At 37.2% G+C, this 23,650-nt stretch overlaps 1 protein-coding gene and 1 pseudogene across 1 annotated transcript; both read right to left on the bottom strand.

Moving 5' to 3' along the window:
* Positions 1 to 2,337: 2,337 nt before the first annotated feature.
* Positions 2,338 to 23,650, bottom strand: part of LOC141307461 (scavenger receptor cysteine-rich domain-containing protein DMBT1-like) — a 57,850-nt pseudogene continuing 36,537 nt past the window's right edge.
* On the bottom strand, positions 12,823 to 15,008 carry LOC141334752 (uncharacterized). Its single transcript, XM_073839979.1, has 3 exons — positions 14,709 to 15,008; positions 14,185 to 14,313; positions 12,823 to 14,069 (listed from the first exon to the last, which is right to left on the bottom strand). Exons 1-3 carry the CDS (start codon positions 14,941 to 14,943, stop codon positions 13,810 to 13,812), a joined length of 624 nt encoding a protein of 207 aa, XP_073696080.1. The 5' UTR covers positions 14,944 to 15,008; the 3' UTR covers positions 12,823 to 13,809.

Here is a 23,650-nt window from a genome sequence, read left to right as displayed (position 1 = left end):
AACAGTTCACCTATGAGATGGCACGGAAACGCCAACCAATCACAGGCCACTATAACCTTAACCAATCACAGGTTCGGTAAAATGTTAACCAATCACAGGCGGCCTGTCGCGGTCGAACCTTTGGTCGGACTGGTCGAACTCGGTGAAGTTGAAGTTGGTTACAACTTCCGCGTTGAATTCTTTCTTCCTTTACTTCTGCATTTCTTTCCTGCTTTCTTTCTTTCTTTCTTTCTTTCTTTCTTTCTTTCTTTCTTTCTTTCTTAAAAATAAAAGCATTTCAGACACGCGGACATTCACAACAACCTTAACTTACTATTATATTATGTTATGTTATATTATATCATATTATAACATTACATTAAATGTGACCCTGGACCACAAAACCAGTCACAAGGGTCATTTTTTAATTTATACATCTAAAAGCTAAATAAATAAGCTTTCCATTCATCTCGGATCACCCAAATGTAGCACTTAGAATGCATAATTAGGCCTAATACATTTTTGATATATTTATGGTAGAAATTTCACAAAAAAAGTGTAGTGTAGATCCAAATGTTGTGGCCAGATCTCTCTTTTAAACATTTAAAAATGCAGTGTAAACAAATACTATAATTCACCATATAATTACATAATCCCATAATTGCTAAAAGATGCTAATAGTGTGTATGCAATGATAGGTAAGTACATTAAATGTGACCCTGGCCCACAAAACCAGTCATAAGGGTATTTTTTTACAATTATTTATACATCTAAAAGCTAAATAAATAAGCTTTCCATTCATCACGGATCACCCAAATGTAGCACTTTGAATGCATACTACTAATCAAAAAATATTTTTTTATATATATTTATGGTAAGAAATTCACAATATATCTTCATAAAAACATCTTTACTTAATATCCTAATGATTTTTTTGGCATAAAAGAAAAACCGATGATTTTGACCCATACAGTGTATTGTTGGCTATTGATACATATACCTGTGCTACTTAATGTAGATGTGTAGTCATTTTCTCTATGGAGGTAAGGAAGTGACTTAATAAAAATAAATAAATAAAAATAGGCTAATGCAATAACCTCTCTTCATTTATTATTATATCCTATTTAAAAAAAAAAAGATTATTATAAAAAAAGATTATAGTCTATAAAAACATTTTAATAGGATTTAAAGGGATTTATGATCTGATTTAAAGGGATTTGAGGTTATGCATTTGAACTACTCGCAAATAATATAAAATTTTTCTTCAAGGAAAGCCAGGTAACCATATTCAAAATACTGGAATAAATACTTCCATGAATGTCAGGCCATGATTTATAATTAGTAAAAGTATTAAAAGTAAATTAAAAGTATACATTTCATTTCAAGTTAACAGAACTCAGTAAAATGGTTAAAGATGTTAGTTTATCCATTAACTTATCCAAAAACAAGTGCCACAAGTAACAAAACTCGATACTAAAATACAGGGTCTATTGTACTGTGACCAAAATATTTGACATGTTAGAAAAGTGTAGTGTGTAACTTTGTGGCCAGATCTCTCTTTTAAACATTTAAAAATGCAGTGTAAACAAATACTATAATTCACCATCTAATTACATAATCCCATACTAATGCTAATAGTATGTATGCAATGATAGGTAAGTTGGTTTGTGGTCTAAGATGATTTTCAAGTTTAACTGCTGTTGTAACTGGAGTTTCTTGCTGTGTTTCTTCCCCTTCCATTCTAAAGTTTTCAACAGCACATCTCACAGATGAAGAGATGATGCTGTAGAGCTATTAATGACAGATCATGAATGTAGTGTGCAGGACTGATGTACAGTACAAAATAAAATGTTATTTTTTATATTTTTATAAGTCTCCTTTAATTGATCTTTTTGTTTCAGTACAGAGATTTTCCATTATAAAGGGAAAACATTTTTTGCATTGCTACCGTCTGATACACTGTGGAAAAGTATTAGCAACAGTAAACGGAAATACCATTCAACTATTAATGGGTTAAAAATTAAACTAAAACTAAAATACTACCCCTAAACCTACCCCTCACACAAAACCTTCTGCTATTTTAGATTTCCAAAAAATGCAAAAAAAAAAAAAAAAAAAAAAAAAAAAAAATCATTCTGTATGATTTATAAGCTTGTTTCCTCATAGGAACCAAAATGTTTCCATCTTTGTGGGGACATCTTGTCCTCATAACATAGTGTAAACTTAACCCCCCCACACACAGACACATTAGGGTGGGACTCAACAACTGTGGTTATACCACTTCTCAGCACTTGTCTTGTCCTCACTTGCATCGAAATTTAAAAAAAAAAACTTTATTGACTGTTTTTGTATGCTCAAGATAATTTTTAATTATTGTTTACAGCCCGACTGCAGTACCTCTATGGACCTCTGGGGGTTTGGCGCAGAGGCTGAAAACAACTGGAAAACACAAATTAAACTGGAAGACCACTTGATTCTCGTATTACTGACGATTTTCTATACCATACCATAACATTTGGTCATTTATATATGCTGTTACACAATACTATATCTCTTTATTATCTCAAAGCAGTCCTTATTATTAAAAATACAATTTTTACAAATTTTTACAAATACAAATTGTTTTTGTTGCCTGTGTTTACATATCAGTCACTATCAACTGGATTCCCTTCATTAACATCAAGGCTGCCATATTTCTCTTTGGAGCCTCATTAGTTGTAGTATTTTACTCAGTATTCATCACAATAGCTTTCATAAATGTTCTCTTCAGATTTGTCTACCACACTTTTATTCTCTGTAAAGTCTGCATTGACATAGTCCTCTTCTGAGTCATCCGTGTCTGCATTGACAGAGTCTTCACAATCTATATTTTTGGCATTAATTTGTACATTTTCATAATCATCCTCATCATCCTCTTCATTTCTCTTGTCATAGGATGCACCTGCATATGTATTAGCTGCACCTATTAACATTGCAAAGAGAAATTTAATAAAGGAAGTTGTTAATAAACAGTGTTGATACAGACATAATCTGATGTTTTCATGAAATGCAGAGTTACCGTTTCTAAAGGAACACCTTAAGAGAGTTTCCTTATTCCTTTGCTTTGGTCTTTTCTTTAGCAGGAGGATGACTATAAGGGCAGACAATAGAAGCAGTACAGCTGACACTGCAGCACCAATGACAGGAAGCAGAGAAGCTAAGAGAGACACACGTGTTTGGGTTAAACTTTCATTACCAGCAGTTCAGCTTGTTTTTAGACTCTTACACATCAGTACCTGTGATAGTGATGAGCAGCAGTTCAGAGGCAGATGAATTGAAGGAGCGTGAGGAGACACTGACTTCATAAACACAACTGTAGTTTCCCTCATGTGAATAATCTGCCTCAGGAAAGGAGAAGGAGGCAGAGTGATTGACAGCTGACTCACTCCTGATGATGTTTGACCCTCTGAACAGGTGAAAAGAGCCTCCAGGATACTGAGATTCAGTGAAACAGATGATAGTGAAACTGTGGCCCCTGGTGATCACTGGCCCCTGAGACCCCTTAACAAACTGTCCATCAGGAGCACTGTGGGAAATACTGGGCTGCTGCAAGTTCACTAGAAAACAAGAAGATTACATTTATATGGTTAAAGAGGGTCAAACAATAACAGGGACAAAGCTAACTTTGAATAAATAAAAATGGCTTCAAAAACTGTATCTTGTCAGGATCAAAAATACAGAATGTATTCACTTTCATGCAACGAATGCATGCAATCTATGATGTAGGCAATGAGACAAGACCAAACGCACTCACCCACAGTGATGATAACAGTGTTGCTCAAAGATGACTTGATGTTGTTTTGGTAGGAGTAACGACAGCTGTATGTGCCCTGATGTGAGACGTCTACATTAACAAGGTTGAAAGTCACACTAGATTCATGATTCTGGGAGGACACAGATGGTCCGTTTCTGAAGAGCTGGAATTGAGCATTAGCATTGCATCTTGGTTTAGGTGTTGTGCATCTGAACTGGATATTTTCTCCACGAGAAACAGCTGCATGTGTGGAGCTCAGGGAAAGGGTTGGTACCTGCAGCTCACCTGCAAAAGAAAAATTTTGTTATTTAAAAATGTTAAAAAATTATGAAAAACTTGAATCTTAATGAAATGTCCGCTGCTCACTTCCTCCCAAAATAAAGTAAAGATTTGACTTACCAGAACAAACAACACCAGCATCTTCACCATGATTACAGTTATGTGTTCCTAATCCACGGTGTGAACATTGTGTGAGGGCTCCTTCACTTCCTGAGCAGTGAACATCATCCAGCCAGATTGATCCACTGCCTTGACCAAAGGTGGCACTATGAGGTGCACTGATGGCTGATCCACACTGTAACTGTCTGCACACCACAGCAGCATCATTCATGTCCCAGTCGTCATCACACACCGTTCCCCACTGGCCATTATAATCGATCTCCACTCTTCCACAGCATGAGTCAGACCCACTGACCAACCTTATGTCTAGTAGTTGCTCTTAAAAATATAAGCAATAAGGTTTAAAAATGTGTTTTCCAGTCATGTGGTATGTATCTGTTAGTTGTTTATATTATTATAATCATCAACATCATTATTGCTATCATTTGGTTTTAGTTTTTTTATTTTCTGTGATATTATTTTCACCACAAGCAAGAGGTACATATTCAAAACTCAGCACTAATTTCTAAACATCCTGAAAACAAAGATCTGTTTGAAATTTTGTAATAACTCTTTTAAAAATTAATAAAAAAAATAGTACCTAAGTAATAAAATATAAAAATGTAATGCTAATACAACAAAACTACAGAAAAAAAAAACAGATATACCTTGTACACAGACAACACCTGCATCTTCACCATGACCACAGTCATGTGATCCAAATGAAGGATGTGAGCACTGTGTGAGCGATGATTCACTTCCTGAACATCTCACATCGTCCAACCAGATCTGACCACTTCCCTGGCCAAAATGAGCACTGCCTTGTACACTCACAGCTGGTCCACATCTCAACTGTCTGCACACCACAGCAGCATCATTCATGTCCCAGTCGTCATCACACACTGTCCCCCATTGGCCATTATAAAGGATCTCCACTCTTCCAGAGCAGTCATTATTACCATTCACCAGTCTGATACGATAACCTCCTAAAAACATATAACAAGCATTGTAAGACTATTAAGACTAGGCAAACAGTCATTCATATCAAGTAACTAGAATAAGAGTTTTAAATGAATGACTTAACAGTCTCTTACTTACCAGCTGCAGAAGTTAGAGCACTTGCTGCTGACAAGAAAAACATGACATTTAAAACACTGCAGATTTACAACTACACATTATGGCTGACAAAACTATATTAATGTCTCTTTTATTCATTCATTCGTATGCCACAGCCATATAACCCTGTAGCCCATGACTGGTTGCCCTACTGAAAGTAAGTATGGTTGAGCCTGCTTAGCTCCTGGATGGGAGACCACATGGGAAAACTATGTTGTTGCTGGAAGGCATGTTAATGAGGCCAGCAGGGGGTGCTCTTGCTGTGTTTTGTGTGGATCCTTATGCCACAGTGTAGTTATGGGGGACAATACTGCAAATGGCACTGTCCTTTGCATAAGACATAGGGGTGTATCCCACCTGATGATTGCGATTTCTACCGAAGTGTCCCCCCCAGAATGCGTTTTACTGAGGGGACTGCAGAACGCACATGACCGGAAGCGAAAACAGTCGACTGTGGCATAATAAAAGCCCTGCTGCTTTTAAACTGGGTATCGCTCTCATCCTTCACTAGCAACTGCTCCAGCGTTTCACTTCCAAAACTTTTAGCCACTCCCTGCTTCATACCACAGTGACTTAAAAAGTCTAATACATTAGCTTATCCAAGAACATGATTTCTGCCCGAGTCCCATCAGATTGCATCGGCTGTGAGGATGAAGACAACAACTCCCATAATTCCACATTCTAATCACGGCATCATCAAACTTCTTTGTTTGTTTTGAGTATGCGCCCTCTAGCAGCGAAAACTTACATTTTGTGGCTTTAAATTAATTTAATAATGTTTGTAATACTCAATTTCACATGCACATTAAATGTGTGACCACCTGGAAACTGATAACAGTGTCTCTTGATAATTGATGATAACAGTGCTGCTCTCGTCCAAGTTCAGTTCTTCGTGGCTAAAGTAACAGCGTGAGACCAAGGCTGTGTCCAAAATCATCCCCTATACCCTTAAAAAGGTCACGGATGCTAAATTCACTTTTACATGTTGTTTTAACTGAAACATGTCTTGGCAGTGTGTGTACACAACCACCCTATAATGATAAAAATCCACCCACTGTTTTTTTTATCCCCATAAATCATAATCACTTTCTCAGATCAAGTCATTCACAGATTCTTGGCAGAGTGATGTAGTTCTGCACAGGCCCCTCCCACATCTGTTGACTTACTCTGGTGTTTTAACATAGAACCGCCCTAAGTGAGCTGTAAATAGGCCGCTATTGTTTTGACGCAACAGTCTCAGAGAACTGCTCGCCACCCCTCGGAAGTAGCTCATTAGCATTTAAAGGGGCATGCACCAAAACAAGTTGCTGTGAACAGGGCTGTTTTTGACAAGGTAAAGGTATAGACTTTTCATTAATATTAATAATATTACTAAAAATTTGACTGTTCAGAAATAAATAAATAAATAAAATTTTCAATTGATTGTTTACAAAATCTAAATGAACATATTTCAAATAATTTATTATTTGCATTTATGAGATTTTAATACTGTCATTGTTATTCTACGCAGTGATTCAGTTTTGCGCCATGGTTACGCAACAATGTCATTGAGCAATGACACCACAACGTTATTAAGCAACTTTTAGCAACAAACTGACCTGCTTTTAGTAACTTCCACACAAAATTAATTGGCAACACTGCTCTGTAAGTTACCAAAACCAAACATGAAAACCTGTGTGCTAACTACCAGATGTCACATGAGCGAGTTTGATTGTAGAATGCGTTTGTCAGTCACATAAATAACTGAAATGTGTGTGCATGCAACCATATTATTATATATCAGACATGTTTCTGACTTATCTGTCCTCCAGCTGGATAGTTAAGCTAGAACAAAAATTCTGTGTCTGTGACCATCATTTCATAATTTCTCTGAAATCTGCCAACTCGACTGATGAAAACCTAAGAAGGGAAGTATAGCAACAATATGCTGCTCTGGCATTCTTCCCTTTCAGTAACAGACAGTAAAAAAAGTAAAAAATAAATAAATAAATAAATAAAACAAACTTACTAAATAAATAAATTGGACGGCTTACTGACAAATCTAGATAGACACTATGGGGTTTAAATTATGCCTAGGCCTTCTGAAACACAGAATAAGTAATGATTACTAACACCTGGACTATGGAGTCTTGAACTAAAATAAAACTGATTAATTTAAAACCAACTGTGACAATCTGATTTAGCATTACAGAGGTTGCCTATAAAACATGCAATGAACCAAGAAAAGCTTAAAAGAAAGAAAATAATAGCAGCAGATTGGAAGTACAACCTAAATTTAAAGTAAAACCTGCCTCCTGGTATGTTTAATTTAAACCTTAATTTAGTCCTTCCAGGAAATCAGCCTACTAAACTCTGGACCAGACTAATGGTGCATTTTTGTCAGAGTCTTGGCTTAATCTCTGTCTGGGAAACCGCCCCATAGTGTATTGTGAATGTAGCGGACTGTGACAGTTGCAGGCAAAGGGTATGACCTGTGGCCGGATGTTGCCTAGTTCTTTGACGTAGTTCTTTCCTCATACTCTTCACGACCCCTTATTTTTGAAAAGCTGTGTCAGCCACATTAAATCATTTTAGTCATCATTTAAATCGTTTTCATTTCGGAGCAATCAAAATCAAATCAAGGCAACTCAAATATCCCTGAAGGATAATTAGACTGCGTCTAAGTTAAAGGTAACACAACATTACACCAAAGCCACTAGTTTCAGTTCAGTTTTAAAAAGAGAAAATGGTAACAGCTCTGAAACTAAACCTGAGAAATGACCGATAAACATACTTATTCAATAGTATACAGATACAGAACCACCACCCACTTACACAGTTCATAAACATTAACAATACTGTTTAAGCATAAAATATTATGAATATTGTGACAAATACAAGTATTTCATCATTATATTATTATATTTAAACTCCATCTGTAAATAAAAATAGGAACTGCAAAGATGGAAAATTTAATTTACCGAATATCAAAGTGAGAAGAGATGGGCTTGGCATTGTGATCGTTGCGTTGTTTCAAAATGCACTTAAGATCTATAGATCTGCTCCTTTCAGCAAAACCAAAACTGCAAAACACACTCATTCACTTCCTTTTTTAACTATTAAAAAAATGCATTTAGACAAAAATGAAACATCCCATTTTTACCCAGCCTTTTTCCAGAAATGCCTTTTCACCAGTTTTGCCTTTCTAACAAGAATTGCATTCAAAAAAGACAAACTTGAGCATGGTCGAGTCCTTTTACCTAAGATTACCTAGACTTCTTGAATTCACTCATCACTCACAATTTCTTATAAAATTATAAATTAGCTAAGCTATCAATTTTGAAACAAACAGCCATACAAAAGCAAAATTACAATGATGCCAAAACATTCCTATGAATTTAAAAGATAATTACTTCCTGGCTCATAAGAGAATCTGAAGGTGCTTTGTGAGAAATACAACTTTTTACAACAGTTCCCTTTCAGTTGATCACAGGCGAATTGGGAATCTCGCCAAAGAGACCCATCTAATTCAAGTGTAAACTAAATGAGCCAGTGCACATTGGCGTGCAATATTTGCATCTGACTGCCACGCTCTGCAGAATGGGTATAAATAGGCAGCAGGTGCAAGCATTATCAGCTTTTTGCTTCGAAGATCGATCTAGTTTTCAAGTGTTCCTAAAAAGAGACAGTTCTGTTGGGAGAAGCCTTTTTTTGTTTCGTGTTGGTGTGACTACTTCAGGCTTGGTTGCCCCTCTGAGGAACCAACCTCCCAGGGCCCCTCACCCCTCTACACTGTAAAACCAAATAGTATTATTACTATGAAAATACTAGTATGTTTACTTGATTTTAACCAAAATGTTGAGTTTACTAAAAAATGTAATTGTTGCTGAAATATTAGAACAGATAGTTCCTATAACTCATGCAATTTAAGTAAAATTACTCAAAATGTCCAAGACATGCTGTAATCGTTTTTTAATGTTGTGATTGTTACGGAATAGTTTTCGTAAGCTCTTAGCATATACTGTAGGATATCTGGACGCAGCACTTTCAAATGAGGCAGCTAAAGAGCACGTAATCCAATCAGTGTACAAACGGATGGAAATGACCACCACATCTTCACACCGTTCTTTTAAAATAATTAATTAACTTGACACGGCGTATTTGAATGCAACTATGAGTGCTAAACTGCAGTCAAGCCGTAGTATTATTGGTAAAACTATGGTTGGGACGAAAATAGTATGCGTGCTTATTATGATAATTCCGGTAATCTGCAGGCAGTACAAAACAACATGCATTCTGAGATCGTTAGCTAGCCTTTATATACAACATTAAAACTTATTTAAATGTAAGTTAACAGTGTTGGTTTCAAAATACCAGATGTTTCCATTTACATTAGATTACAAAAAAAAAAAAATCAGTGTTATATGCATTTGGTTTTGTTCAGTGTTCAATGATTTTTGATTGATGGAATAACACTTTTTGTGATTATTTTAGGATACCAGTTGATGACTGCTGTGCAGCGGAAATGTAAGTTCAGAGCATGCTTTAGATTGTTTGTTACAAGTGACGTAACAGTCATTCCTACATTGCATTTATTTCATTTTCTTCCACAGACCGATCATTTCGCTTGGTAAGACCTCAATATATTGGCAGGAGCAACAGGTATTGATTTTATGTTCCTTGAAATGTTGATGTTGTTAATAATTGAAAACAATGTACAATTAAAATAAAGTAGTCTATGGAACTTGTGTGTAATATTCCAAGACTTTTGAAGGCATGCAGTAATGGCTGACGCAAATGATAATTCACACTTATGCTCTGTGATTTAAATCATGTGTTCTGAAATGTCCCTATGACACTATAAATCACGTCATCTCTCTTTTGTGATCATAATTCAAAGCTTGATTACATTTCCTTGTGCTTGATGCCTGTGTAGATCATTGTACCCTCACTCTGGGCATCAATATGAATCAAGTTGCTTAAATTAATGATTATTTATTTTTTTATTTTATTTTGCTCAATGGCCCCTTGTCACTGTATGCTTTTAGAACATTTCCAGCATTGAAATGAAGAAATTCACACTATGTTTCTTTCTCTACTTAGGATGTGGATGTAGATGCAGTTGTAGGCCTGCTCACAGTTCTACCAGAAGACATGCCCTAATTGTGGATGCAATCAAGGCAATCATGTTGGAGGGAAGATTTGTCATGGATGGGTTTTAAAGGCCTGTATTTTAACTGGTTGGGGAACCTCACAGGGCCCTTCACCCCTCTAGCCTCCGCAGCCAGTGAAGTTGATAAGGAAATGCGCTTAGACCTTCTAAACAAAGTGTACCAGCTGTTTCCTTTGGTGCTTCCCTTGTTGACCAGATGTTTATTGCCGCATCAAGAGTGAGCCCTTCAGGAATGGTAGCTTTGTCTGAATCAGACCCAGAGATGACGGCTATGCTTGCCTGTGGAAACCCTTGGAGGTTGGATGATTGGTCCTATTCTTACCGAAGGTACATGAGCAAATTACTAGTTCATGCATGGCAACTTTTCCTTCCAGAAACAGACCTAGTGTTTCCTTTACTTTACTACGTTCGGCGGTGGGGCAGCCAAGGGATACGCGGAGATCCCCCGATGCCGTGTACAAGAACCGCAGGCCTGTAAGTATTTGTATAGTCTAAGTAGTGCTTATGGAGTCTGTCACCTTAAATGGGTAGAAGCACTGAGAAGACCAGCTCAGTGCCAGCTTGCTGCATTATTGTAGGTGCTTATTTTGCTCCAGAGAGTTCCCTGTTGGTCAAAGCCTGTTGAGTTTCTCCATCACCTTTAGCAGCCAGATGTGGCTTCATTTGCTGCATTCTTGTAGGTTGGGTGCCCATATGTAATGACCCTGAGGGGATCCCATGTGTGTATTCTTCCGTGGTATAGCTTCTAAGCCACTGCAAACTCAATTCCTGGAGGGCCACAACTCTGCATATTTTGCTCCAACCCTAATCAAACACACCTGATCCAGCTAATCAAGGTCTTCAGGATTACCAGAAACTCCAAGCAGGTGTGAGCTGGAGCTGGTTGGAGCTAAACTCTGCAGAGCTGCGGCCCTCCAGGAATTGAATTTGAGACATCTGCTCTAAGCCCATGTCTTCCTTTGGCAGAGCCTACTCTGCCTGTCTGTGCAAAGGTTTAGCTGCCCTAACTGGGTCTGAGCCACGGGTTGATCCATATGTGTCAATTCCACTCTATGGAGGATGTGGCTTTCACAGCGTTCCTTTTCCAGTGGAAAGGACACGCTTTCAGGGTTATCCAAGTCTCACTAAGTGGGTTGCGCAGGAACAGCAGTGATCAACTATCTCTATGTAAGCCACTGGTCTCAAACTCAATTCCTGGAGGGCCATAGCTCTGCACAGTTTAGGTCCAACCTTAATCAAACACACCTGATCCAGCTAATCAAGGTCTTCAAGATTACTAGAAACTTCCAAGCAGATGAAGTGAAGCTGGTTAGAGCTAAACTCTGCAGAGCTGCGAAGTCCTCCAGGAATTGAGTTTGAGACCTCTGATGTAAGCCCTGTCCTATCTTCTATTAGGGGGCTCAGGATGCAGGACGCTTATGCAGGGCACTGGAAGGGGCAGCATCTGTGGCACTTTGGTAAGGATTCCCAATTCTTCAGTCACAATGTGACATTGAAAGTGACAGACTGAAAGGGAACGTCTCGGTTACTTGTGTAACCCTCGTTCCCTAAAGAAAGTAACGGAGATGTCAAGTCCAGTTGCCATAGTTGCTGTACCATCGCTAAGAAGGCGGGTCACCGGTCAGCTCCTTATCAAAAACCTGATCATGCGTTGCACCTGCTGACTATTTATACCCACGCTGCAGGGCGGGCAGTCAGATGCAATAACGCATGCTTGTTTAGGTTACAATCAAAGTAGATTGGTCTCTCTAGCGAGATTCCCAATTCATCAGTCACAACATGATGTCTCCATTCCCTCCTTCAGGAAACGAGGGTTACAACACAAATTATTGTTTGAATATGTTTTTTTAGTAATATAAGTTATAAGTTTTTTTTTTTTTTATAACTGATCATTTTTTGTGTGTGCACAATTGTGTTGATAGCTAGTCAACACTAGTATGAAAAAAACACTTTTTATATGATCAAAGTCCAAAAATGACACTTGCTTAGTGCTAAGTAAAATGTGTCTTTTTAAAAGATCATCTGAATCTCACCTTTTTCATATTTTCACTTAGAAGTGAAACAAACTGTTTACATGTGATAGAAATTACAAAAGGGAATAAAGAAGCCTCATCAGATATGCAGATATACCCGGAAATGCAGTTGAAGTTTAGCATTCAGTGGGTTTTCCTAATCGTGTTGGTTTTGGCAAATTCATTTTCAACAGATTCAGAGAATAGTTCTGTTCTCAGAACAAGTTAACACACTGATTAAGCTGTTAAGCAGATTTAGGGAAGTGTCCTTTTAGACACACAAAGTGCAGAGACTGTGAAACAGGAAATGTTCACATTTCCATAGCCCAGAGAAATAAAAACTGGATTTACAGTGTATTTTCAATTTGTAACTTTATAATGTGACCGCTATATATAAAAAAAAACCTTAAATGATCATTGTGCAGCATATAAACACATATTAAACTGTTTGTTTAAACTGTTGTTTAAACATATTTGAATTAAGTTCATTTAAGTATCCAGTGGGCAGTCATGATAAAAAGCAGACATCACACAGTAACAGTAACATATTAGTGAGTGTCAAACAATAACAACAACCGAGAGCAGAAACACACAGCAGAGGGTGTTGAGTCACACTGTAAACGGATATAGCTGCTTTCTCTCTCTACAAAGTTCCTTACTGGTTGTTTCTTCAGAGAACACATCTTAAGAAGTTGTCAAAAACACTGTATCACTTTTTTTCAAAAGTTCATACTTGTTGGTAAAGCTCCGTTAACAACTGCTGATTTGCTAGTGTCACCATTTTCGGGTGAAGTAGACAAACTGATGCATTGCTACAAAAAAAAAAAAAAAAAAAAGGAATCCACACTCACATTTCAGAGATTTCTAGAGAATTCACAAGTCTCTTATTTAATATTAGTGCTTAATAATGTCCAAAGAGTCTCTGTTCACTTCATATACAAAGAATAATTCATACTTGGACACTGCCCTGTTGAAAATAACCGCATATGCTAGTTAGGTACAGTATGTTTTAAATCGGGGCAGCTGGTTTGAGATGCTTGAGATGTTTAAGCTGGTCCAGAGCTGCTTATGAGCCTGGTTCTAAGGAACTAGCTCCTGCTCAGGAGCAGCTCATAACCATCTTAGGACCATCTTAAACCAGCTCATGATCAACTAAGGACCAGCTTAAACCAGCTGCCATGCTTCAAAACATACCTAACCAGCAAATGCTGGTTTTTCACAGCTGATTTTACTTGCTCCTTTACGGGCAATTCAGCTCCATTTTTGTGTGGTAATGAACTCTTGACAATGGTATTTAGTGCTGTTATCCATTCAGATGATCCCGGATCGTTCATTTAGTAAAAATGAATAAATCGGTAATATTTTCCATTAAATAGCTTTCATAGATCTTCATAGTTATTGCCCAGGGTACTTCTGTGTTCTGTAATGTTGACATTGACGTAGTCCTGTTCTGAGTCGTCTGTTTCCACATTGATGTAGTCCGGTTCAGAGTCATCCTGTTCTACATTAATATAATCTTGATCAGAGTCAGAGTTTACATCTTCATGATCACTATTATCCATATCTACAATCTCATAGTCATCCTCAGCATTCTCTTCATTCTGGTCATTATGGAGCACATCTTGCATATGAACAGCATCTTGGGATACAAAGTGCAATAAAAAAAAGAGTTACTATTGTGTTAAGGTGTTAAAGCATTGATATTTGCAGGCACCCAAAATAAAGGTAAAGGACATCATTTAAATCATTCTCACCTTTTAAACTGGAGCATATTTGGATTTTCTTTTGTCTTAATCTCCGCCTCACCAGGAAAAAGATTAGCAGTGCACATAATATGAGCAGTACAGTTGTTACCACAGCACCAATGATGATAAATGAAGAAGCTGGAGGAGAGATTTTCATACATTAACAAGCGTACAACTTATCTTCAGAATGGCCTACTACTATGTTTCCGCTGAACGTTTCCGTTTGAATTGATTATTTAGCTTGCTTATGAATCAAGGTACGGTCATTGCTATGCAAAATTTCATGGAAACTGTGATCAGTGATTTTGCGTGGGAGCAATAGTTCCCCATGTAGGATTCACTCATGGAAATACAAATTTGCTGACTTGACCAGCAGAAAGCTACTTGGTTTGAAAGTGATTTCTGTGTGAGATGTGCTTCATTCATCACTACACTAATGACAATAAAGAGTGGAGTTACAGAAAAGTTCCCACAACTAATATACAGCCTTGAAAATAAATACTTTTATTTAGGGAAAGAATAAATCCTCATACCTGAACATATGACTCCAGCATCATTACCCTTAGTACAATTACTTCCATTCACTTTATGGCACTGTTTGATCGATGACGCGTCTCCATTACAGTTGACCACACTCAGCCAATCGAGATGAGCCCCTTCCCCAAAAAGACCCTGGCCCTCCGCAATAACAGCGTTTCCACATCCCAACTGTCTGCACACCACAGCAGCAGCATTTATGTCCCAAGAGTCACTACACACTCTCATCATCTTGTTTTTATAAGAGATCTCAACTCTTCCAGAGCACTCATCTAAACCACCGAACAGACTGATGTTTTGATCTCCTGTTAAACAGAGAAAATTAAGCAAATATTCAACTCACATATTCTCAAAAAAACAAACAAAAAAAAACTGCTGTCTGCTTTAAAGGAATATTTCACCTAAAAATGAACGTTCTGTTATCATTAACACACACTCATTTTGTTCCAAACATGTATGAATGCAAAGTTCTGTCATGAAACTGTAGATGGCACAGTCGGTTTTAGGGATGGCGAAAACTAAAAAATTTCTTGACCGACCACCGAGCCTCATTAGCCGGTTGAAACCGGTTAACCGATTAGTTTAAAATATGGTACGCTATTTGAAATAACAGCCATTTCGAGCCGCTCCTGCAATTTCGCAAGTCTGTCGCATCTGGCCGCGATCACACCGAACGCGTCTTTTAGTTCTAAAAACGCGAGGCGCACAGCACTGCCTTTTTTTTGTGACTTTTAATAAAAGAGCGTGCTGCGTTTTTTTTATGTTGCTAAGCAACGACCAAAACAGCTGTCCTGTCAGTCAAATCAAAGGATTATAGCGTGAGCACTCTAAAATCTTAGTTTTATGCATAGACTGTTTTATGCTGTTAAGTAAACTGTCATATTAGCAGAAACCCTAAAAAATACAGCTCCGGGTTACCCACGATAGACACAAAAGGTTTCTCCTCTATTTCTTGCAGTCTCCGGACTTTTTAAGCAACCGTAAAATTCCGTCACCACAACAGAAGGCCCGCCTCTCCATTCGTTCGATTGGACAATGGAAAAGAACGCGAATGACGTTGGGCGTTTTTCCGCTCAGAGTTGATTTTTTTTTTTCAACTTCACGCGCTCAGAGCGCTCCTGCAAAAACGCCTTCGGTGTGATCGCAGCCTCTCTCTGCCGCTCTGCCTCCCGCACACACACACACACACACACACACACACACACACACACACACACACTGCCACTCACGTCACTTTTTTTAAAATCCCCTACAGCGCGAAACATGAGTCCCGCAAACGCGGCGCCGAAGAGCTTGTTGTATGTAATCGTAGGACAAATGGCTCCTTAGTTTCAAATGGTTTGGGTACAAGGTGATCGCTTTGAAAATAAAGGCGTTTGTCTAGGTTAGAAGCTCATTTGAAACATTGCCACGGCTCATTTAAGAAAATGACAGCTCCGAAGAGACGCCGCTTTAGTTTCGGTAGTGCTAACCATAATAAAGAAAGATGATGATCATCATCACCTTATCGGTTACCACTGAAATGTAGATGTAATGTATTTCCAAATCTAAGCCCATCTTATGCGGAATGTTGCCTAATAGACTGCAACATGATAAAACCAATGGATAAAACAGGCACCTTCAGAATGCGTAAAAGACGCACCGGCACTTTTTTTTTAACCGACTACCGACAACTTTGACCGGTTAACGTTGATACGGTCAACCACCGGACAAACGGTCATCGGTTAACATCCCTAGTCGGTTTTAACTTAATCTGATATACTGACAGCATTGTTTCATGCATAGGGGTTATTTATTTGTGCAGCAGCAGTATTTCTTACATGCTTACAACAGCATGTTCAGGATGTATTGGCAGTCGCTAGCAAGTATTGGTACTTGCTCTGATCTATTTCACCAAACATTAAACACTGACAATGACAGTTTATTTATATAGCACAATTAATTACAACTTCTGTTGACCAATGTCCTTTCCAACAAGTCATTAAAACAGAGAAACACAGAAAACAAACAGAAAAGTTCTAAAATCATACAACTATACGATCAAACATACACTTTAAAAAAAATAGAAAGGTCTTTAGCCTGGACTTAAAAATACTGAGAGAAGTAGTTTATCTAATGTAAAGTGGCAAGGTGTTCCAGAGCTTGGGGGCAACAACACAAAACGCACAATCTCTCCTACATTTAAGCCTGGAACTAGGAGTAAACAATAGATCCTTGTAGGAGGGTTGATACTTAGTCAATAACTCACTGAGAAAAGTGGGGGCCAAACCTTTTAAACATTTGTAAACAAGAAGCAAAATTTTAAAATCCACTCTAATAAAATAAAGAGTGAATTACTTTTTCAAAATCTTCTAAATCTTTGTTTTAGAAAGCAAATGCAACCGAAAAAAGCAAGCTTTGACAACTGATTTTTTTTGACGGTCAAACTTTAGGCCATCAACAAAAATAAAACCCATGTTTTTTTTTTTTTACCTACGGTTTCAAGCACAATAACATTCCACCCAAATCCAGTTTCAGGAAATTTGAAAACTAGATGGACTAAAAACAATAATTTCAGTTTTCTTTTCATTGAAAATTAAAAAAAAGTGATGAAAGCCGAGCCTTCACATCCGCCAAACATGCCATAAGAGACTCAAAACCCACAGAATTGCGTTTGACAGACAAATAAACCCGAGTGTCATCTGCATAACAGTGAAATGACAAACCATGTTTTCTAAAAATTGAGCTAAGCGGAAGCATATAGAGAGAGAGGAGCAAAGGAGCCAAAATAGAACCCTGGGGAACCTCACAAGGCAAAAAAGCGTTATGCTACACCTCCTAAACCAACGCAGTGTTCTAAGCGATCAATGAGAACAGCATGATTGACTGTATCAAATGTGGCCATGAAGTCTAAGAGTACAAGGACTGTAAAATCACCTGAATCAGTTGATATTAAAATCAAAAAGCACAGTCTCAGTAGAATGACATTTATGAAAACCTGACATAAATGTTTTCAACATTGAATTTTCAACTAAAAAACTTTGTAACTGTGAGAACACATTTTTTTTTTCAGAATCTTGATATAAAAGGCAGATTAGAAACAGGCCTGAAGTTTGGAAATGTACATTTTCATGTACATTACTATGCCAAACCCTCTGAGAGTTGTCATGACAGAACTTATTTTCTTCAGTGGAACACAAAAATCTGTTCAATTTAGAAGTGCAAGAACAGAACAGATTTTTAATGCTTGGAAGATGAGTATGGGTCACAAGATGTTGTCTAAATGATGTTGGTGGTGTTGGATGCTGAAATATTAGATGGGTTCACACCTCCCGAAATGCTGTTTAGGAACTTCTCTTAAATGATTTACTCATTAATCTGATTGACGCAGTTCTCAAGTTCTGACTCAATGACATGGGAGTTAACAGCTTACTCAAATTAAGTTTATAATGACCTGAATTTCAGTATGATCCTCACACAAAGGTAAACGTGAAAGCGTAAAAGGTTAACTTTCATTGTAACTGCGTGAAAAAAATGACCAGCACAGTCTTCAACATTCAAAAAGAAAGTAATTTAGATTTGTTCGAATTTTAAGTAAACTATTCCTTTATCAATAATATAGAGTAGAAACATTTAAGCTTTTGCGATGCTGAGAGGATCACTCACCATTAACCAGGTAACCATTCAAAACAATGACTGTCAAAGAGAAAACATAAGAAAGTTCTTTTATTAGAAAAGAATTTGTTAGATTTTATGATTTGCTGTCTTACATTTATTTGATAACAAAAATATATGATACATTTGTTTGTAGTAAAAACTACTTTTATGCAGGACAACACTGCTACCAATGTCACATATATTCTATGAAACATTTGCAATGGGTTTTTACAAGCTGTTTTAGGCATGTTTTGGCATGAGAATATATATACCCTTCTAATTCATATGAACAATTCAAAACAGTGAATATTGATTAAAATAATAACAAATTAAATGGTATCAATTTAAAAACTGCTTACCAAGTGTGAGGTCAAGCAGTGGTCTCAGCATTTCTATTCCTTCATTGATCGATGTGCGTGATGTGTATCTCTTTTCACATGTTCTCTGAGTCAGACAGACACCAGCTCTGTGTGAACAGAACTACAACACTTCCGCTTTTCGCTGATCCCGCCCCTGTCTCACTATACACTACAGCTTCTCAGAGACTACTGTATGTATTTATGTTCATGTAGAAACTAACCTCAGTGACCACTGCTACCCTCTATATTAAATATTCTCTGTAATAAATATTTAGCACTTGTTTTTAGTTCAACCTTTTAGCATTCTGCCACCTGATATGCACTTTAACATTCTAGTCAGTTTGCACTAGACTTTGCAAATAAGCAATACAGGGTCAGCTTATTTTGTTTTTTATAAAGCAAACACAAGTTGCTTCTTCAAAGGAGACTTCAATTTGAATCTATTTGAAGACCTGTGCTGTAACTGTGCTGTTGCAAGTGGATATCTTCACATTGTTCACACATTTTAATGTTGCTGAAACTTGTGGTTAAATGTGCATATTTAAAGATACACCACAATGGCCAAAATAGACCATTAGTACAGCCTACTTCCACCCTTTATGTTTAGCAGAGCTGTACTGCCAGTCTGAGTCAGTCTACTTTTTAAGTTAGTGGCTCAGATCTATAACCAATAAGCCACACCCCTACCTGGAGGTGCCACTTTAATAGAAGAACTGTCAAAAACCTCCTGAGATGCTGTTATGACAGACAGAGAGACAGGGCAGATGTGCCATTACTACTCACCACTATCTCACTGTATCACTGTAAACTCTCATCTTTGGGTAATTCTGCTCATGATCCAGCAGACTGTGATGGTCTCCACTTGTATTACCACAAACTTGTTCTAAACAGAGAAGGATAATGTTGAATGGAAGGATGATGCACAGGACAACACAACTTTTGAAAATTACATTTATATTTTGATCATTCAATAATGATGTGTTATTGACTTTTCTTGGTGGTTGAATAACATTTCTAAACCTGTTTCTAAACTATACCATAACCATCTACTACTGCTATAATCTCACTAGATACGAATGTTGTCTGAGCCTAATCAATGATTGGTTGCACCACCACTGGATGTCGGATACAGTGTTGAAATGTTGAATATTTCCTACTGCAATCATATATTAAATGTATATGTAAATATATTAGAAATGTAAGATTTTTTTCCTTTATAATATGAGCTTTTCCACAGAATCAAAGGAAATGGACAGTAGGCTTGTTATTTTCACAACAGGTAGATAGAAGTGAATAGGCTTGAGGTCTGTGCATGTCGTGTGCATTAGGTGCAGAGAAATGGTTAACACTACACTCTCAGAAGAGCGTGTCAAAGAGGAAGTAATTTCGGCCCACCACACTGTTCAAAGGTTTGTGCGATGGGTTCAGCAGATGTGATGCAAAGGCAGAGCTGTTGTAAACTTGTAAAACACCATGCTAACGCTGATCCACCAGAACTGGATCAGATGGAGATGCTCTTTTCTTCCCTAAACATATTTCTATTCATTCTATTGGTCCAGTTCATCTTGTGCTCCAACAAATAGTGTAGCTGAACGTCTGAAGACCTGAGTTTGAGGCATTTTAGACCTAGTAATGACATTTGAGTCGTTGATAGCAAACTAATGCAGTTAATAATGAAGTTTAGACAACTCCGACAGACAAGCAGACAGACAGAAAGAGAGAGGGGGAGAGATTAAGTGCATGAATTACGTCTCTCAAAGGTGACTGGCAGCATCGTCTCTACTAATAGTTAAACTTTAAGTTCATTTTCTTCAAGACCACACTGTTGTTACCTCACTAATCGTCAGAGCAACGCTAACAACACTAGCGCGTATGCTAACGTGTGTGCAAACTGTATGTATGTGTGCATCTGTAAGAGAGAGTGGGAGAAACAGAGTGAGTGCTTTCCGTACATTATACGTTAATATTGTGGCAAAAACATTGAAACAATCTGTTGTTTTTATCCTGTTGTTTACTGTATTTATTAGTTTGGCCAGTGTCATTGTGGGTTTTGGTTATTTTGCTGTTTTAGGCTGTTAAGGACCTTTGAAGTAACGGAAATCGTGTGGCGAAGTGATATAGACATGTACTGCGGTCAAGTGCAGCCTGGAACTACGTTCGCCGTGCTCTTCCTTGAAAATAATACACATTATTAGAAGGTTCGTCAGCCAATCAGATTCAAGCATTCAACGGCCCTGTAGTATAACCGTGTTTAAACCACACAAGCATAAAAAACACATTTTGCACACAATAATAAACGACTTAAAAACCCAACTGCAATATTTTATAATAACACATTTTAGGGAGACCAAATAGCACAACAAAAATTTTCATTTTAGTTCTAGAGTTTTAGAAAATGTAAAACTCAAATTGGTAAAATGATACTATTCAATAATGTCTAAATGTAAAAACACGTAACTTTAAAAACTGTATGTTGAAATTTTTACATTAAAACTGACAACTGGCAGATATTATAAATCTAGTACTCATATAGATTTATAATATCTGTAAATAGTTTAACCTATAAATAGTTGTTAACAAATATTAAGGAAAATAATATAAAAAATATAAATTATTTGCCTTTTTAATTGCTGAATTTAGGAAAACAGAAATCACCATTCCAAAATGTGTTAACTGATTCTATTTGGTTAATAACAGCTGCAGTACCTTCACACAGCAGAGAGATGGTGCTGAGAAACCATTTCTCTGCATCATTCATCTCCAGTGGCAGGAGAGAGTTTGTTGCTGTGTTTGAAATCGCTGCCTCATCAACCATTCCCTAGATAGTGCACTAAGCGATTTTTGAAAGCACCAAAACAAACACTCTTATAGTGCATCAGGACCTCGCCCCAATTTTGATATCTCCGCCCCACACTTACGTACACCAGGGATGCAAACAGAGGTATGGTCAAAAAAGAGTGAGATTATCGAAGCCCGTGCCCCCACAGCAAATATCATATAATTACATTGCCACCAACCTCTGCCATCCAGGGCTCACCCTATACACGTACAAAGTTCTTTATATGAAAATACACAGATTCTGTAACATTAAAAATTTTACAGCCCTCTTCCACTTTCTGCACTGTAAGTGCCTGGCTCTCATCAAATTCTCTCATTCTGCAAATGAAAAGTTGCATATTTTAGCCTCAGTGTAGCATAAAGTGACCTGCCATCTATAATCAGGATGTCTGGATACCCTTTACCAGGGCTATTCAATTAGATTCATTTGAGGGCCGGATTATCGAACTGAAAATTTGAAGGGGGCCAAGGGGGTGGGGGCCGTCCTGAACTATTTCTAGGGAGGCCTATACAATTACATTGAAATGCATATTCCCTAAAATTAACTAACATTACCAACACCAGCATCTACAAAAGGTTAACATTAGTGCTGTCTTTCAATCAATAAAAAAAATCACACATTTTTCTGTAATTAATCATGATTAATCGCATATTTATATATTTATATTGTCAAAATTTCACACTGAACCTCCAAATTAAGGTAGAAACAACATGAAGTATATTTTAAATATGTGTTTAATGTCATCTTTTTACCAAGTAGCCTATTATTAATGAAGTATTGATATCAATACTGCTACTGGTGTCTCTATTAAATGAATTTTCTCTCAGTTTTACATATTAATGTCCATTTCAACATTACAGTATAATTGAAAGCCAATATTTTCAACATTTAATAGGCTCTGAAATATATAAAAACTTTGAATTTACCATTCAGATTATTATTGCCATATACTGGTTATAATCGTGATTTTATGTATTTTAATTTGACATAAGTGTTTGTTTACCACAAAGTATATTTTGGCCATCGAAATAACATTCAAATTGGATCATAAGAGCTTTAAAGTGCTGAAAATGGTTGTGTAAAAAGCTTGAAAGTCATTTAAAAGTGCTTAAATTTGTCTCTCAAAAGGTTGTACAAACCCTGAAATGAATACAGTAATAACATTCGACTATGCTTAAGTTGGTGCTACTTCTGGGGTCCGTTCTTCGTACCTCGCTTACTACATCCAAGATCAAATGACACATCCAAGATCAAATCATCGCGCTAACTATGAGCTCGCTATTCCGGTTCTCCGAACGCACCTGCTGTTGATGATTAGTATAGCTGGATGAAGTAATCTGAGATCACTGGGTGGCTTAAAAGGGGCTACGTATCGATAGTAGAAACATTGATCGGCAACTCTTTGATTGGTCGGCGAACTTGTCGAACTAATTAAACTCGTAAGTTATTATATTATATTTGCTCTTCCCTTTTTTTGGTTGCTGTTATAAACAAACAAACAGATTATTTCAGAGTCTCTTTTCAAGAGACTAAAATTATATTATTTTAAAGGGAATTATATTATATTACAGGGAAGAGAAAAGGGAATCCTCTTTCACATTAGAGTCACAACAGGACCCACTAGAATATAGGAACAAGTAAAAGTGAAATATAAGAATATTCTACAGAACGGTAATATTGATCACTTATATTGCTTTTAGTCTCTTGAAAAGAGACTCTGAAAAAATCTGTTTGTTTGTTTATAACAGCAACCAAAAAAAGGGCAGAGCAAAAAAAGATAGGTGGTGGTCCTGCACCCCCTCATACCCGGCAGAGGAGCTGGCCCTAGGGTTGAATGCACTAGACCCATTGTTGAGGGCATCCCTGGGGGCAGCTCTTCCTTAGATCAGCAGCCGGGGTGCAGCAGCAGTTTCATAAATGGTGAATGAGCTTATAATTCTATTTGTACAATGTAAAATATTTGGTTTTTGCCTTAATTAAAATGTTTTTTGTACTTTAACATTTATTTTATTTATTTTATTTTTTTTTGTGTGTAGTTTTGCATAACACTCCATAACTTTTAACTGTTCCCACTGTGTGACTGAAGTATGCACAGTAAGTTGGG

This window comes from Garra rufa, chromosome 1 (genome assembly GCF_049309525.1).
Source record: "Garra rufa chromosome 1, GarRuf1.0, whole genome shotgun sequence".
In the NCBI taxonomy this organism is placed as follows: Eukaryota; Metazoa; Chordata; class Actinopteri; order Cypriniformes; family Cyprinidae; genus Garra; species Garra rufa.
The sequence above is the reverse complement of the archived record's forward strand: the minus strand, read 5'-3'. Positions and strand labels throughout refer to the sequence as shown.